Source organism: Oncorhynchus tshawytscha, linkage group LG12, assembly GCF_018296145.1.
Source record: "Oncorhynchus tshawytscha isolate Ot180627B linkage group LG12, Otsh_v2.0, whole genome shotgun sequence".
NCBI classification, from domain to species: Eukaryota; Metazoa; Chordata; class Actinopteri; order Salmoniformes; family Salmonidae; genus Oncorhynchus; species Oncorhynchus tshawytscha.
The window spans coordinates 1,917,039-1,933,817 of record NC_056440.1 but is presented as its reverse complement, the minus strand read 5'-3'; the positions used below and the strand labels follow the sequence as shown (position 1 = coordinate 1,933,817).

The 16,779-nt window shown below is 45.4% G+C and overlaps 1 protein-coding gene across 1 annotated transcript in view; it reads left to right on the top strand.

Moving 5' to 3' along the window:
- The window catches only part of tmem8b (transmembrane protein 8B), a 291,112-nt gene that overhangs the window by 224,255 nt on the left and 50,078 nt on the right, over positions 1 to 16,779 (top strand). Inside the window, exon 6 of the mRNA XM_042331174.1 lies at positions 5,613 to 6,043. Within this exon, the coding sequence (XP_042187108.1) occupies positions 5,613 to 6,043 (431 nt within the window). The remainder of the gene's footprint in view (positions 1 to 5,612; positions 6,044 to 16,779) is intronic.

Below are 16,779 nucleotides of genomic sequence, written 5' to 3'. Positions count from 1 at the left end.
CATGAAATTGGGGAGAAAAAAAAAGAAGAAAAAAAAAAAAAATCTTTATCATATATGGATATTATATACACTCACTGTACAAAATATTAGGAACACCTGCTCTTTCCATGACAGACTGACCAGGTGAATCCAGGTGAAAGCTATGATCCCTTATTGATGTCACTTTGTTAAATCCACTTCAATCAGTGTAGATGAAGGGGAGGAGACGGGTTATAGAATGTTTTTTAAGCCTTGAGACAACTGATACATGGATTTCGTATGTGTGCCACTACAGACAGTGGTAGTCTGACTCCAGGAAGACTGTTTGGTTTCCAATAGCATTTTTTTTCTTCATTTTTTCATTTCACCTTTATTTAACCAAATCAAATTTATTTAGTAGATTGATGAAAAAGGGAAAAAAAATATGCAATCAATTGTTTTATATAATACATTTTAGAATAAGGCTGTAATGTAACAAAATGTGGAGAAATGAAGGGGTCTGAATACTTTCTGAATGCATTGTTTGTAGAAAAGTATGTGGACACCCCTTCAAATTAGTGGATTCGGCTATTTCAAACACACCCGTTGCTGACAGGTGTAAAATTGAGCACACAGCCATGCAATCTCCATAGACAAACACTGGCAGTAGAATGGACTTATTGAAGATCTCAGCGACTTTCAACGTGGCACCACCTTTCTAACAAGTCAGTTCGTCAAATGTCTGCCCTGCTGGAGCCGGTCAACTGTAAGTGCTGTTATTGTGAAGTGGAAATGTCTAGCAGCAACAACAGCTCACAGAGCCCTGACCTCAACCCCATCGAACAGTCAGGGATGAATTGGACTGCCGACTGCGAGCCTAATAACCCAACATCAGTGTCCGAACTCACTAATGCTCTTGTGGCTGAATAGAAGCAAGTCCCCGCAGCAATGTTCCAACATCTAGTGGAAAGCCTTCCCAGAAGAGTGGAGGCTGTTATAGCAGCAATGTTCCAACATCTAGTGGAAAGCCTTCCCAGAAGAGTGGAGGTTGTTATAGCAGCAATGTTCCATCATCTAGTGGAAAGCCTTCCCAGAAGAGTGGAGGCTGTTATAGCAGCAATGTTCCAACATCTAGTGGAAAGCCTTCCCAGAAGAGTGGAGGTTGTTATAGCAGCAATGTTCCATCATCTAGTGGAAAGCCTTCCCAGAAGAGTGGAGGCTGTTATAGCAGATAAGGGGGGAAACCAACTCCGTATTAATGCCCATGATTTTAGAATGAGATGTTCGATGAGCACATGTCCACACACTTTTGATCATGTAGTGTATATTTTGCTCATCCTAATATTTCTATATTTCTTAAATCTATTATTTTACTTTAGATGTGTGTACATTGTTGTGAATTGTTAGATATTACTGCACCACTTCGCTACACCGGCAATAACGTCTGTGTATACGACCAATACAATTTGATTTGATTTAGATTTTATTTCTTGTGGTCCCCACAAGTTTAGTGCAACACATCCACACACTCAAATTGTAACTCTAATTATAATCCCTTAGTGTAAAATAGCCTTTGTTCTCATGGACACACACAGTGTTTATCTTCAGTACTCTCTCTAGTACTGTCTCTGATTCACTCTGCTCTCATACAAGACTGTTTTACAGAGAATCAGGCTTATATAGCAAATAGTATATGTGAAAGCAGACAGTCAGTCACTCATTAAAACGTCTGTTTAACCTCAGTCACCCATTAAAACGTCTGTTTAACCACAGTCACCCATTAAAACGTCTGTTTAACCACAGTCACCCATTAAAACGTATGTTTAACCACAGTCACCCATTAAAATGTCTGTTTAACCACAGTCACCCATTAAAATGTCTGTTTAACCACAGTCACCCATTAAAACGTTGTTTTAACCACAGTCACCCATTAAAACGTCTGTTTAACCACAGTCACCCATTAAAACATCTGTTTAACCACAGTCACCCATTAAAATGTTGATTTAACCACAGTCACCCATTAAAATGTCTGTTTAACCACAGTCACCCATTAAAACATCTGTTTAACCACAGTCACCCATTAAAATGTTGATTTAACCACAGTCACCCATTAAAATGTCTGTTTAACAACAGTCACCCATTAAAACGTCTGTTTAACCACAGTCACTCATTAAAACATCGATTTAACCACAGTCACCCATTAAAACGTCTGTTTAACCACAGTCACCCATTAAAACGTCTGTTTAACAACAGTCACCCATTAAAATGTTGTTTTAACCACAGTCACCCATTAAAACATCTGTTTAACCACAGTCACCCATTACAATGTCTGTTTAACCACAGTCACCCATTAAAACGTCTGTTTAACCACAGTCACCCATTAAAACGTCTGTTTAACAACAGTCACCCATTAAAACGTCTGTTTATCCACAGTCACCCATTAAAACGCATTAAAAAAACGTCTCACATTAAAACGTCTGTTTATCCACAGTCACCCATTAAAACGTCTGTTTAACCACAGTCACCCATTAAAATGTCGATTTAACCACAGTCACCCATTAAAATGTCTGTTTAACCACAGTCACTCATTAAAACATCGATTTAACCACAGTCACCCATTAAAACGTCTGTTTAACCACAGTCACTCATTAAAACGTCTGTTTAACAACAGTCACCCATTAAAATGTTGTTTTAACCACAGTCACCCATTAAAACATCTGTTTAACCACAGTCACCCATTACAATGTCTGTTTAACCACAGTCACCCATTAAAACGTCTGTTTAACCACAGTCACCCATTAAAACGTCTGTTTAACAACAGTCACCCATTAAAACGTTTGTTTATCCACAGTCACTCATTAAAACGTCTGTTTATCCACAGTCACCCATTAAAACGTCTGTTTATCCACAGTCACTCATTAAAACGTCTGTTTAACCACAGTCACTCATTAAAACGTCTGTTTAACCACAGTCACTCATTAAAACGTCTGTTTAACCACAGTCACTCATTAAAACGTCTGTTTAACCACAGTCACCCATTAAAACGTCTGTTTAACCACAGTCACCCATTAAAACGTCTGTTTAACAACAGTCACCCATTAAAACGTCTGTTTAACAGTCACCCATTAAAACGTCTGTTTAACCACAGTCACCCATTAAAATGTCGATTTAACCACAGTCACCCATTAAAATGTCTGTTTAACAACAGTCACCCATTTAAACGTCTGTTTAACCACAGTCACTCATTAAAACGTCTGTTTAACAACAGTCACCCATTAAAATGTTGTTTTAACCACAGTCACCCATTAAAACATCTGTTTAACCACAGTCACCCATTACAATGTCTGTTTAACCACAGTCACCCATTAAAACGTCTGTTTAACCACAGTCACCCATTAAAACGTCTGTTTAACAACAGTCACCCATTAAAACGTCTGTTTATCCACAGTCACTCATTAAAACGTCTGTTTATCCACAGTCACCCATTAAAACGTCTGTTTATCCACAGTCACTCATTAAAACGTCTGTTTAACCACAGTCACTCATTAAAACGTCTGTTTAACCACAGTCACTCATTAAAAAGTCTGTTTAACCACAGTCACTCATTAAAACGTCTGTTTAACCACAGTCACCCATTAAAACGTCTGTTTAACCACAGTCACCCATTAAAATGTCTGTTTAACAACAGTCACCCATTAAAACGTTGTTTTAACCACAGTCACCCATTAAAACGTCTGTTTAACCACAGTCACCCATTAAAACATCTGTTTAACCACAGTCACCCATTAAAATGTTGATTTAACCACAGTCACCCATTAAAATGTCTGTTTAACAACAGTCACCCATTAAAACGTCTGTTTAACCACAGTCACTCATTAAAACATCGATTTAACCACAGTCACCCATTAAAACGTCTGTTTAACCACAGTCACCCATTAAAACGTCTGTTTAACAACAGTCACCCATTAAAATGTTGTTTTAACCACAGTCACCCATTAAAACATCTGTTTAACCACAGTCACCCATTACAATGTCTGTTTAACCACAGTCACCCATTAAAATGTCTGTTTAACCACAGTCACCCATTAAAACGTCTGTTTAACAACAGTCACCCATTAAAACATCTGTTTATCCACAGTCACTCATTAAAACGTCTGTTTAACCACAGTCACTCATTACAACGTCTGTTTAACCACAGTCACTCAATTAAAACGTCTGTTTAACCACAGTCACCCATTAAAACGTCTTTTTAACCACAGTCACTCATTAAAACGTCTGTTTAACCACAGTCACCCATTAAAACGTCTGTTTAACCACAGTCACCCATTAAAACGTCTGTTTAACCACAGTCACCCATTAAAACGTCTGTTTAACCAGTCACCCATTAAAACGTCTGTTTAACCACAGTCACCCATTAAAACGTCTGTTTAACCACAGTCACCCATTAAAACGTCTGTTTAACCACAGTCACCCATTAACACGTCTGTTTAACCACAGTCACCCATTAAAACGTTGCTGCTGAAAGGTGTATAGTTCCACTTCATTTGATAATTTCAACATGTTTTTCTGCTTCCAGACGATCAGATGATCTGACTAGTTGATGTGGAGATGAGAGGAAATAGAAGCCTCTTGACAATGATCCACCTTTTGTTTGTTTCTCTAACCCTCTGAGTTGTGTGTGTGTGTGTGTGTGTGTGTGTGTGTGTGTGTGTGTGTGTGTGTGTGTGTGTGTGTGTGTGTGTGTGTGTGTGTGTGTGTGGTGTCGACAGGCTGCTGCCGCCCATGAGAGCACTTCAGACTGACTCAGACACTTCTCTACAGATAATACTGCCAGGCAACCTAACAGGCACATGTGCAAACTAGGCCTGGGCAGAGAGGAGAGGCTCTTGAGAGGAGAGGAGGAGGAGAGGAGACAAGAGAGGCAAGGAGGAGAGAGGAGAAGAGAGGAGAAAGGAAGAGAGGAGACAGGAAGAGAGGAGACAGGAAGAGAGGAGACAGGAAGAGAGGAGACAGGAAGAGAGGAGAGGAGAGGAGAGGAGAGGGGAAGAGAGAAGAGGAGAGGAGAGGGGAAGAGAGGAGAAGAGAGGAGAAAGGAGGAGAGGAGAGGAGGGGGGAAGAGAGGGGAAGAGAGGAGAGGGGAAGAGAGTGGAAGAGAGGAGAGGAGAAGAGAGGAGAAGAGAGCAGAAGAGAGGTTAAGAGAGGAGAGGCCTGTTTCACACTGGTATTGCCATGACATGACACATTTCCTCTGTCTGTCTGTCTGTCTGTCTGTCTGTCTGTCTGTCTGTCTGTCTGTCTGTCTGTCTGTCTGTCTGTCTGTCTGTCTGTCTGTCTGTCTGTCTGTCTGTCTGTCTGTCTGTCTGTCTGTCTGTCTGTCTGTCTGTCTGTCTGTCTGTCTGTCTGTCTGTCTCCCCATTCTTCCTCAATGACTCCATTGTTTTTCTCTCTCTCTCTCTCTCTCTCTCTACCTCTCTCTCTCTCTCTCTACCTCTCTATCTCTCTCTCCCTCTCTCTCCTCCTCTCTATCTCTCTCTTTCCCTCTCTTTTTCTTCCTCTCGCTCTCTACCTCTCGCTCTCTACCTCTATCTCGCTCTCTCTCTCCCTCTATCTCTCTCTCCCCCTCTCTCTCTATCTCTCTCTCTTTCCCTCTACAGATTGCTCCAAATCCAGCGCCTCTAAGGGTTCCCCCTCCAGCTCCTCTTCTGGCCCCAGCTCTAATCTCAACCTGCCGCAGTCCTTTGGCAGTGCTATGGGCTTCTCTCTCTCTGAGACGCTCCCCTCCACCCCTGCCGGCCTCCCGGGCCTCCCCAGCCACGCCCAGAACTCCTCCTCTTCGGACCCCGCTGGCTCCCTCCTCTCCCCACAGGACAGTATAACCCATATGGCTCCCAGCTCCGACCCCAACAGGTGCTGGCCCATCCGGCCCACCCTGAGGAATGAGCTGGACACCTTCTCTGTCCACTTCTACATCTTCTTTGGTCCGAACATCTCTGTTCCTCCGGACAGGGCTGCTGTGTTCTCCATTAACCTCATGCCTGTCCTGGACAGTGGAGGAGTCCTCAATATGGAACTCAAACTCAACTTGGTGAGTGTCAAAAAGATTTTATTACAAGATGTGTTTTGTACCTTGTAATTTTTCGCTCTCTCACACAACCACACAGTAGGAAGGACGTTTGCAATTCTTGTACTGTTTTGTTTAAACACAGACTAAAGTCCTGACAATTTTCTGGTAATTATGTTGTACCTAGCTCTTAGATACTGAGATACTAAAGCTACCTTCCCTGAGTGATTTTTTGGTTAAATACTCAGGCTAGCATTTCCTTCTAGTAGGGGAATCCCACTGTGTTTTACATGTCCACACCACCAGACAGACAGACTATGTCTGGTAGCAGTACATCATACCTACCTATCCCTCCCAGGTTGTTAGACTGTCATGGTTCCTCCTTGTCCCTCTGCCTTAGTTCCAGGAAGTGAAAAAGGCCTATTTTCATTCATTTTATTGCTGTAGAATGCTGTGGTAGCCATGCTGGTTAAGTGTGCCTTGAATTCAAAATAAATTACTGACAGTGTCATCAGCAAAGCACCCCCCACACCATCACACCTCCTTCTCCATGCTTCACGGGGGGAACCACACATGCAGAGATCATTTGTTCACCTGCTCTGCGTCTCACAAAGACACAGTGGTTGGAACCAAAAATAAAAAATTTGGACTCAACAGAACAAAGGACCAATTTCCACCGGTCTAATGTCCATTGATTGTGTTTCTTGGCCCAAACAAGTCTCTTCTTATTATTGGTGTCCTTTAGTAGTGGTTTCTTTGCAGCAATTCGACCATAAAGGCCTGACTCACCCAGTCTCAGTTGATGTTGAGATGTGACTGTTACTCGAACTCTATGAAGCATTTATTTGGGCTGCAATTTCTGAGGCTGGTAACTCTAATAAACTTATCCTCTGCAGCAGAGGTAACTGGGTCTTCCTTTCCTGTGGTGGTCCTCATGAGAGCCAGTTTCATCATAGTGCTGGATGGATTTAGCGACTGCATATCAGGAAACTTTCAAAGTTCTTAAAATGTTCCATATTGACTGACCTTCATGTCTTAAAGTAATGATGGGTTGCCAGAACTTATCCAGGACTTTGACAGAGGCATGGGAACTCATCCAGGACTTTGACTGAGGCAAGGGAACTCATCCCGGACTTTGACTGAGGCATGGGAACTCATCCAGGACTTTGACTGAGGCATGGGAACTCATCCAGGACTTGGACAGAGGCATGGGAACTCATCCAGGACTTTGACAGCTGTGTGGTTGACAGTGACATGGGAACTCATCCAGGACTTTGACAGCTGTGTGGTTGACAGTGACATGGGAACTCATCCAGGACTTTGACAGCTGTGTGGTTGACAGTGACATGGGAACTCATCCAGGACTTTGACAGCTGTGTGGTTGACAGTGACATGGGAACTCATCCAGGACTTTGGCAGCTGTGTGGTTGAGTATGTATTGGGTCCTATACTTCCTGGTTTTCTGGTGCTCCTGTTTCATGATGTACTACTGGACCCTTCTCTGGTCCCGGCCCTCATCTATGTCCTTGGACACGTTCATAAAGCAGAGAGAGAACCCGAAAAAGATGACAGCACAACAATGCTCCCAATATTTGCTTTTCACATGTTGGATGATTTAAACTGAAAAGTGTTTTATATTTCATAAGGAACACACTGTGGTGCAGTCAGCATAGTAAGAAAACAGAGAAAGACACACGGACACAGATCATGGAGCCTGCTACTGCTAGTTAGGCCTAATATTCTGGCTGTATAGTGGTTGAAATGTATTTCAGAATTACTACAGTAGGCTAATGAGGAAAGGGAGATTCAGGGGAATGTTTAGACACTAGGTTATTTGTAATATAGCTTAACAACTCGTTAGATTGTCTTTTATAACAGATAGGTAAGGCGATAGCCATTTACTAGACATTTATACAGTGTTTTCATTCAAACGTAGTCATCATGTATTACAATAAAGGACAATTCGTGGACTGTCTGTGTATTGTAATAGTTTTATCAGGGTTTTTTCCCTTCTGAATCTGAGGTTCTTCAGCACCGAGGGGGTTTATGAGTTGTAGTAACACTGGTGTCGGATGCCACCTTTCCAACAAGTCAGTTTGTCACATTTCTGCCCTGCTAGAGCTGCCCCCGGTCAACTGTAAGTGCTGTTATTGTGAAGTGGAAACGTCTAGGAGCAACAACGGCTCAGCCGCGAAATGGTAGGCCACACAAGCTCACAGAACGGGACCACAGAACGCTGAAGCACGTAACACGTAAAAATCGTCCTTGGTTGCAGCACTCACTACCGAGTTCCAAACTGCCTCTGGAAGCACAATAACTGTTAGTCAGGATCTTCATGAAATGGGTTTCCATGGTACGAGCAGCTGCACACAAGCCTAAGATCACCATGCGCAATGCCAAGGCCACACAAGCTCACAGAACGGGTACGGTAAGATGGAGTCAGACAGATATTTTTCTGGTGTCAGATGAATCCTAGAGACAGAATACTGTGAGATGGAGTCAGACAGATATGTTTCTGGTGTCAGATGAAGCCTGGAGACAGAATATGGGACAGTAGCTGTGATGTAACACTGCTTGCCTCCTCCACTATGCAGCCAGTCGCTGGTAGCTCATGAGTTTGTAGTCTGTGTTTGCTGAGGGCACGTACGTCTAGAATGGGTCGCTAAGTCCCGCCCCTTTTCGTAACCAGGAATACCGGCTGTACCAGATTTTCAACATTGGAACCACTCGGATTGCCTGCTTCTGGAGACGGGAGGATATTTCCTCAAAACGGGCGCTGAGGCCTCGCGAACAGTTGACCTGTTGATGGGACAGGAAGCTCATTTGTGGCCTCATATGAATCACAGAGACTGCGTGTAGGATAATAACGTAGTTGTGTCCAACCCTGCTCATTCCCTGACTGCTACCAACAATGAATTGCCGATTGAGCCCATAACCTGTATCACTAGACACCTCATAGGGACTAGTGAGCTACAGGCAGGAATCAGCAATAAATCACAGTATTGAGCCACTTATGGGGGAGGACACTGACCCAACTTGTCACCCTGGGAGATTGATATACCCCTTGAATCCTGTGAACACTGTGGAATGCTGGGTAACAGAAGGGGGAGCATTAAACATGGACAAGCTTCCAATATGCATTGTGCTTCTGTGAGACTGTATAGCATGAAGCCCGGCCCTTTACGGTCACTAGCGGCTCTGGTAATGTCTGACGTAGAATCCCGTTTGCCAAACGTTGTCACAGTTGTCACTGTTGTCACAATAATGTTTTTGCAGAGGGGTGCACTGGTCACTCAGATCCGTGCCAAGGTCCCTTTGGGCGTTTACCAAGGTCGCTCTGCCAAGGTCGCTCTGGGCGTTTACCTCAGCCAAGTGCTCGGTGGGGGGGGGGGTGCATGTAAACCCTGCTTCACTCCCTCCAACTCCAGGAACTGAAAATAGTCATGGGTTTGCCATAACACCGGTGGAAAGCTAGTAAATTTCACTCGCTGGAAGGTAAGCATTCTAGCCAACGTCAGCCAGGAGGCTTTTTAGCCTAAGCTAAGCTAGCCAGCACGTTCCGTTTAGAATAACCAAGTGACTTAACGCTACGTATACTGAACAAGACATCTATCCCAGCACTTGTTTAGCAGGTTGAGCCCAATCTAATCAGTCCACATAGGACCCGACCCTTCATCAACAACTCTGTGAAGAGAGGCAAGCACTGCTGGACCGAGGAAGACACAGACACAACCTGGCCACCCTCTCTCTTTGAGTAGGCTCCCATAAGCACACAGGAGTTGGTCGCGGGCATCCGTGTTCATACTGTGTTCACACTGAGGTGAAGAGAGGAATAATTGAAGGAATGAATCCGAGTCTCATGCTCATCACCTGTGGGAAGTGGGGCTTCCAGTGAGGAGAGGATTTCAATGGCCTTGTCAGACATGATTGTGGATCATGAGAGTGTGACTTCTCCATAGTATGCTGTACCGAAGCGGACTGAATAAAAGCAACCACGTGACATGGTACAGGAGGTGGAAGAAATAAAAAAGTCTGTAATTAAAGAGTAGATGGAGTTGAAAGGAAAAGCAGGGGGAGTTGAAAGGAAGAGCAGAGGGAGTTGAAAGGAAGAGCAGGGGGAGTTGAAAGGAAGAGCAGAGGGAGTTGAAAGGAAGGAAAAGCAGAGGGAGTTGAAAGGAAGAGCTGAGGAAGGGCAGTTGAAAGGAAGAGCAGGGGAGTTGAAGAGCAGAGTTGGAGTTGAAAAAGAAGAGCAGAGGGAGTTGAAAGGAAGAGCAGAGGGAGCTGAAAGGAAGAGCAGAGGGAGCTGAAAGGAAGAGCAGAGGGAGTTGAAAGGAAGAGCAGGGGAGGGAGCTGAAAGGAAGAGCAGAGGGAGTTGAAAGGAAGAGCAGAGGGAGCTGAAAGGAAGAGCAGAGGGAGCTGAAAGGAAGAGCAGAGGGAGTTGAAAGGAAGAGCAGAGGGAGTTGAAAGGAAGAGCAGAGGGAGTTGAAAGGAAGAGCAGAGGGAGCTGAAAGGAAGAGCAGAGGGAGCTGAAAGGAAGAGCAGAGGGAGCTGAAAGGAAGAGCAGAGGGAGCTGAAAGGAAGAGCAGAGGGAGTTGAAAGGAAGAGCAGAGGGAGTTGAAAGGAAGAGCAGAGGGACTGAGCTCCACTGCAACATTGATGGGAGTAAATGACAGGAGTGGAGAAGATTTCTGCTTACTCTTTAATGGCCTCGAGGGCCAATATGTACTGGACTTGCTCCTTCACTCTTGGGATTAGCCTCTCACACACACACTCATTAAATTGACTATCATTGCCATTATCTGAAAAACAACAATTTCACACATTGAAATACCACGTTACACTATCAAATGAAAATCAAATGCACAAAGACACACTACGGATTGAAATTCAACTGGTAAACTCTGTAATGTTACCTTCACAAATGCCTATATTTGAACGCTTGATGAACAAGTGTAATGAACTTGTCTGTTGATGAATGGTGGCAATGCAGGGCATGATAATCTAATTCACCAGGTTTGAATGTCAGGAATGTAATGGTCTGAGCTGATATGCATACCGATGGATTCCCAATGCTATGGTTGGTAAAGAGGTCACCGATATTAAAAGAGTCTGAATATTAATACATCTGGTACACTTTCGCAAACTCAGAAATGTGCTCTTCATGAAGAGGATGAAACAGTCTCCCACTGGCCGTTTCACTGTTGTTCACTGTTTCACCGTTTCATTGGTTTTCCACAACTTCTCGTCATCCAACACAGCTGTTGGAAAGCACTGGTTCTGAAGGTTGTCATGGAAAGCACTGGTTCTGAAGGTTGGCATGGTAAGCACTGGTTCTGAAGGTTGGCATGGAAAGCACTGGTTCTGAAGGTTGGCATGGAAAGCACTGGTTCTGAAGGTTGGCATGGAAAGCACTGGTTCTGAAGGTTGGCATGGAAAGCACTGGTTCTGAAGGTTGGCATGGAAAGCACTGATTCTGAAGGTTGTCATGGAAAGCACTGGTTCTGAAGGTTGGCATGGAAAGCACTGATTCTGAAGGTTGTCATGGAAAGCACTGGTTCTGAAGGTTGGCATGGAAAGCACTGATTCTGAAGGTTGGCATGGAAAGTCTTAGGTAGGTTCTGAAATACAACATGAGAGGCAGAGGGTAGAAAGAACAGAGTCACCTACAACACTGTTTGGAGTTGGTTTCTTTTGGTCAGAGTAAAGCAACGTTCTGGAGGCTATTAATTACATGAGACACCGTCTTCAAGTAGAGGTGTTTAGCTTCAAATCTAATACACAGAGCACCATTTTCAAGAATCAGGCACCAAAAAGTGCAACTTTGTTGAGTTTAGAAACCTGTCAAAAACTGGGTCATCAATCCATCCATATAGCTGTCCCCGTGGATACTCACTGTGCAAGGACAACTTCTGTTATTTCTCTAAGTGTGAGATAAAAAATAATGAATAACGATAACGAGTAAAAGAAAACATGGCTGTATTCAGGTGGTACCAGTACTGAGTCGATGTGCAGCCACTGGTACCAGTACTGAGTCGATGTGCAGCCAGTGGTACCAGTACTGAGTCGATGTGCAGCCAGTGGTACCAGTACTGAGTCAATGTGCAGCCAGTGGTACCAGTACGGAGTCAATGTGCAGCCAGTGGTACCAGTACTGAGTCAATGTGCAGCCAGTGGTACCAGTACTAAGTCAATGTGCAGCCAGTGGTACCAGTACTAAGTCAATGTGCAGCCAGTGGTACCAGTACGGAGTCAATGTGCAGCCAGTGGTACCAGTACTGAGTCAATGTGCAGCCAGTGGTACCAGTACTGAGTCAATGTGCAGCCAGTGGTACCAGTACTGAGTCAATGTGCAGCCAGTGGTACCAGTACTGAGTCAATGTGCAGCCAGTGGTACCAGTACTGAGTCAATGTGCAGCCAGTGGTACCAGTACTAAGTCAATGTGCAGCCACTGGTACCAGTACTGAGTCAATGTGCAGCCAGTGGTACCAGTACTGAGTCAATGTGCAGCCAGTGGTACCAGTACTGAGTCAATGTGCAGCCAGTGGTACCAGTACTGAGTCAATGTGCAGCCAGTGGTACCAGTACGGAGTCAATGTGCAGCCAGTGGTACCAGTACTGAGTCAATGTGCAGCCAGTGGTACCAGTACTGGAGTCAATGTGCAGCCAGTGGTACCAGTACTGAGTCAATGTGCAGCCAGTGGTACCAGTACTGAGTCAATGTGCAGCCAGTGGTACCAGTACTGAGTCAATGTGCAGCCAGTGGTACCAGTAGTCACGGGTAGTCAATGTGCAGCCAGTGGTACCAGTACTGAGTCAATGTGCAGCCAGTGGTACCAGTACTGAGTCAATGTGCAGCCAGTGGTACCAGTACTGAGTCAATGTGCAGCCAGTGGTACCAGTACTGAGTCAATGTGCAGCCAGTGGTACCAGTACTGAGTCAATGTGCAGCCAGTGGTACCAGTACTGAGTCAATGTGCAGCCAGTGGTACCAGTACTGAGTCAATGTGCAGCCAGTGGTACCAGTACTGAGTCAATGTGCAGCCAGTGGTACCAGTACTGAGTCAATGGTGCAGCCAGTGGTACCAGTACTGAGTCAATGTGCAGCCAGTGGTACCAGTACTGAGTCAATGTGCAGCCAGTGGTACCAGTACTGAGTCAATGTGCAGCCAGTGGTACCAGTACTGAGTCAATGTGCAGCCAGTGGTACCAGTACTGAGTCAATGTGCAGCCAGTGGTACCAGTACTGAGTCAATGTGCAGCCAGTGGTACCAGTACTGAGTCAATGTGCAGCCAGTGGTACCAGTACTGAGTCAATGTGCAGCCAGTGGTACCAGTACTGAGTCAATGTGCAGCCAGTGGTACCAGTACTGAGTCAATGTGCAGCCAGTGGTACCAGTACTGAGTCAATGTGCAGCCAGTGGTACCAGTACTGAGTCAATGTGCAGCCAGTGGTACCAGTACTGAGTCAATGTGCAGCCAGTGGTACCAGTACTGAGTCAATGTGCAGCCAGTGGTACCAGTACTGAGTCAATGTGCAGCCAGTGGTACCAGTACTGAGTCAATGTGCAGCCAGTGGTACCAGTACTGAGTCAATGTGCAGCCAGTGGTACCAGTACTGAGTCAATGTGCAGCCAGTGGTACCAGTACTGAGTCAATGTGCAGCCAGTGGTACCAGTACTGAGTCAATGTGCAGCCAGTGGTACCAGTACTGAGTCAATGTGCAGCCAGTGGTACCAGTACTGAGTCAATGTGCAGCCAGTGGTACCAGTACTGAGTCAATGTGCAGCCAGTGGTACCAGTACTGAGTCAATGTGCAGCCAGTGGTACCAGTACTGAGTCAATGTGCAGCCAGTGGTACCAGTACTGAGTCAATGTGCAGCCAGTGGTACCAGTACTGAGTCAATGTGCAGCCAGTGGTACCAGTACGGAGTCAATGTGCAGCCAGTAGTGGAAAAAGTACCCACTTTGTACAAAATAAATGTAATTACAAAAATATACTTAAGTATCAAAAGTAAAAATATAAATAATTTCACATTCCTTATATTAATCAAACCAGACGGCACCATTTTATTTTTTACATACAGTGGGGCAAAAAAGTATTTAGTCAGTTAAAAAGCCTCTCTCACTTAAAAAGATGAGAGAGGCCTGTAATTTTCATCATAGGTACATCTTTTTAAGTGGGAGAACTTGCACAATTGGTGGCTGACTAAATACTTTTTTGCCCCACTGTATAAGTCTCCAGCTTCAGCGATTTTTGCAATTCCTTTACCTAGCAAAGACTTATAGATGACCTGGAGCCAGTGGGTTTGGCGACGAATATGAAGCGAGGGCCAGCCAACGAGAGCATACAGGTCGCAGTGGTGGGTAGTATATGGGGCTTTGGTGACAAAACAGATGGCACTGTGATAGACTGCATCCAATTTGCTGAGTAGAGTGTTGGAGGCTATTTTGTAAATGACATCGCCGAAGTCAAGGATCGGTAGGATATTCAGTTTACGAGGGTATGTTTGGCAGCATGAGTGAAGGAGGCTTTGCGAAATAGGAAGCCAATTCTATATTTAACTTTGGATTGGAGATGCTTAATGTGAGTCTGGAAGGAGAATTTACAGTCTAGCCAGACACATAGGTATTTGTAGTTGTCCACATATTCTAAGTCAAAACCATCCAGACTAGTGATGCTGGATGGGCGGGCGGGTGCGGGCAGCGATCGATTGAAGAGCATGCATTTAATTTTACTAGCATTTAATTAAGAGTGTTGTATGGCGTTGAAGCTCGTTTGGAGGTTTGTTAACACAATGTCCAAAGAAGGGGCGTCAGAGGTATGCAGAATGGTGTCGTCTGCGTAGAGGTGGATCAAAGAATCACCCGCAGCAAGAGCGACATCATTGATGTATACAGAGAAAAGAGTCGGTCTGACAATTGAACCCTGTGGCACCCACATAGAGACTGCCAGAGGTCCGTGCAACAGGCCCTCCGATTTTACACACTGAACTCTGTCTGAGAAGTAGTTGGTGAACCATAAGAGGCAGATAATTATGAGTTTTTTACTCCGCTGGTCTCAGCTGGTCTCGGTAGCAAATTACTAGTCCTCACTGTCCGAGATCTAGTCAAGACCGATTACAAATGTATCCAAAACCGAGATAAGACCGAGACACTCAACATGTGGTCTGGAGACCAGACTGTACTACAATACTGGTCAATGTCCTTATCCGGGATTTAGCCAAGTCTCTGTGAGAACCAGATCATATGCGTTTGTGTCATGCACCCAGATGTCAAGAAAGTCCATATTTTATCAAACTTTGTACATTGATAAATCAAATCAATTATTTGTCACATGCGCCGAATACAACAAGTGGAGACCTTACGTGTTAACCCTCGCAAGGCTGCAGGCCCAGAAGGCATCCCCAGCCGCGCCCTCAGAGCATGCGCAGACCAGCTGGCCAGTGTGTTTACGGACATATTCAATCAATCCCTATACCAGTCTGCTGTTCCCACATGCTTCAAGAGGGCCACCATTGTTCCTGTTCCCAAGAAAGCTAAGGTAACTGAGCTAAACGACTACCGCCCCGTAGCACTCACATCCGTCATCATGAAGTGCTTTGAGAGACTAGTCAAGGACCATATCACCTCCACCCTACCTGACACCCTTGACCCACTCCAATTTGCTTACCGCCCAAATAGGTCCACAGACGATGCAATCTCAACCACACTGCACACTGCCCTAACCCATCTGGACAAGAGGAATACCTATGTGAGAATGCTGTTCATCGACTACAGCTCGGCATTCAACACCATAGTACCCTCCAAGCTCGTCATCAAGCTCGAGACCCTGGGTCTCGACCCCGCCCTGTGCAACTGGGTACTGGACTTCCTGACGGGCCGCCCCCAGGTGGTGAGGGTAGGCAACAACATCTCCTCCCCGCTGATCCTCAACACTGGGGCCCCACAAGGGTGCGTTCTGAGCCCTCTCCTGTACTCCCTGTTCACCCACGACTGCGTGGCCATGCACGCCTCCAACTCAATCATCAAGTTTGCGGACGACACAACAGTGGTAGGCTTGATTACCAACAACGACGAGACGGCCTACAGGGAGGACGTGAGGGCCCTCGGAGTGTGGTGTCAGGAAAATAACCTCACACTCAACGTCAACAAAACTAAGGAGATGATTGTGGACTTCAGGAAACAGCAGAGGGAACACCCCCCCATCCACATCGATGGAACAGTAGTGGAGAGGGTAGCAAGTTTTAAGTTCCTCGGCATACACATCACAGACAAACTGAATTGGTCCACTCACACAGACAGCATCGTGAGGAAGGCGCAGCAGCGCCTCTTCAACCTCAGGAGGCTGAAGAAATTCGGCTTGTCACCAAAAGCACTCACAAACTTCTACAGATGCACAATCGAGAGCATCCTGGCGGGCTGTATCACCGCCTGGTATGGCAACTGCACCGCCCTCAACCGTAAGGCTCTCCAGAGGGTAGTGAGGTCTGCACAACGCATCACCGGGGGCAAACTACCTGCCCTCCAGGACACCTACACCACCCGATGCTACAGGAAGGCCATAAAGATCATCAAGGACATCAACCACCCGAGCCACTGCCTGTTCACCCCGCTGTCATCCAGAAGGCGAGGTCAGTACAGGTGCATCAAAGCTGGGACCGAGAGACTGAAAAACAGCTTCTATCTCAAGGCCATCAGACTGTTAAACAGCCACCACTAACATTGAGTGGCTACTGCCAACACACTGTCAATGACACTG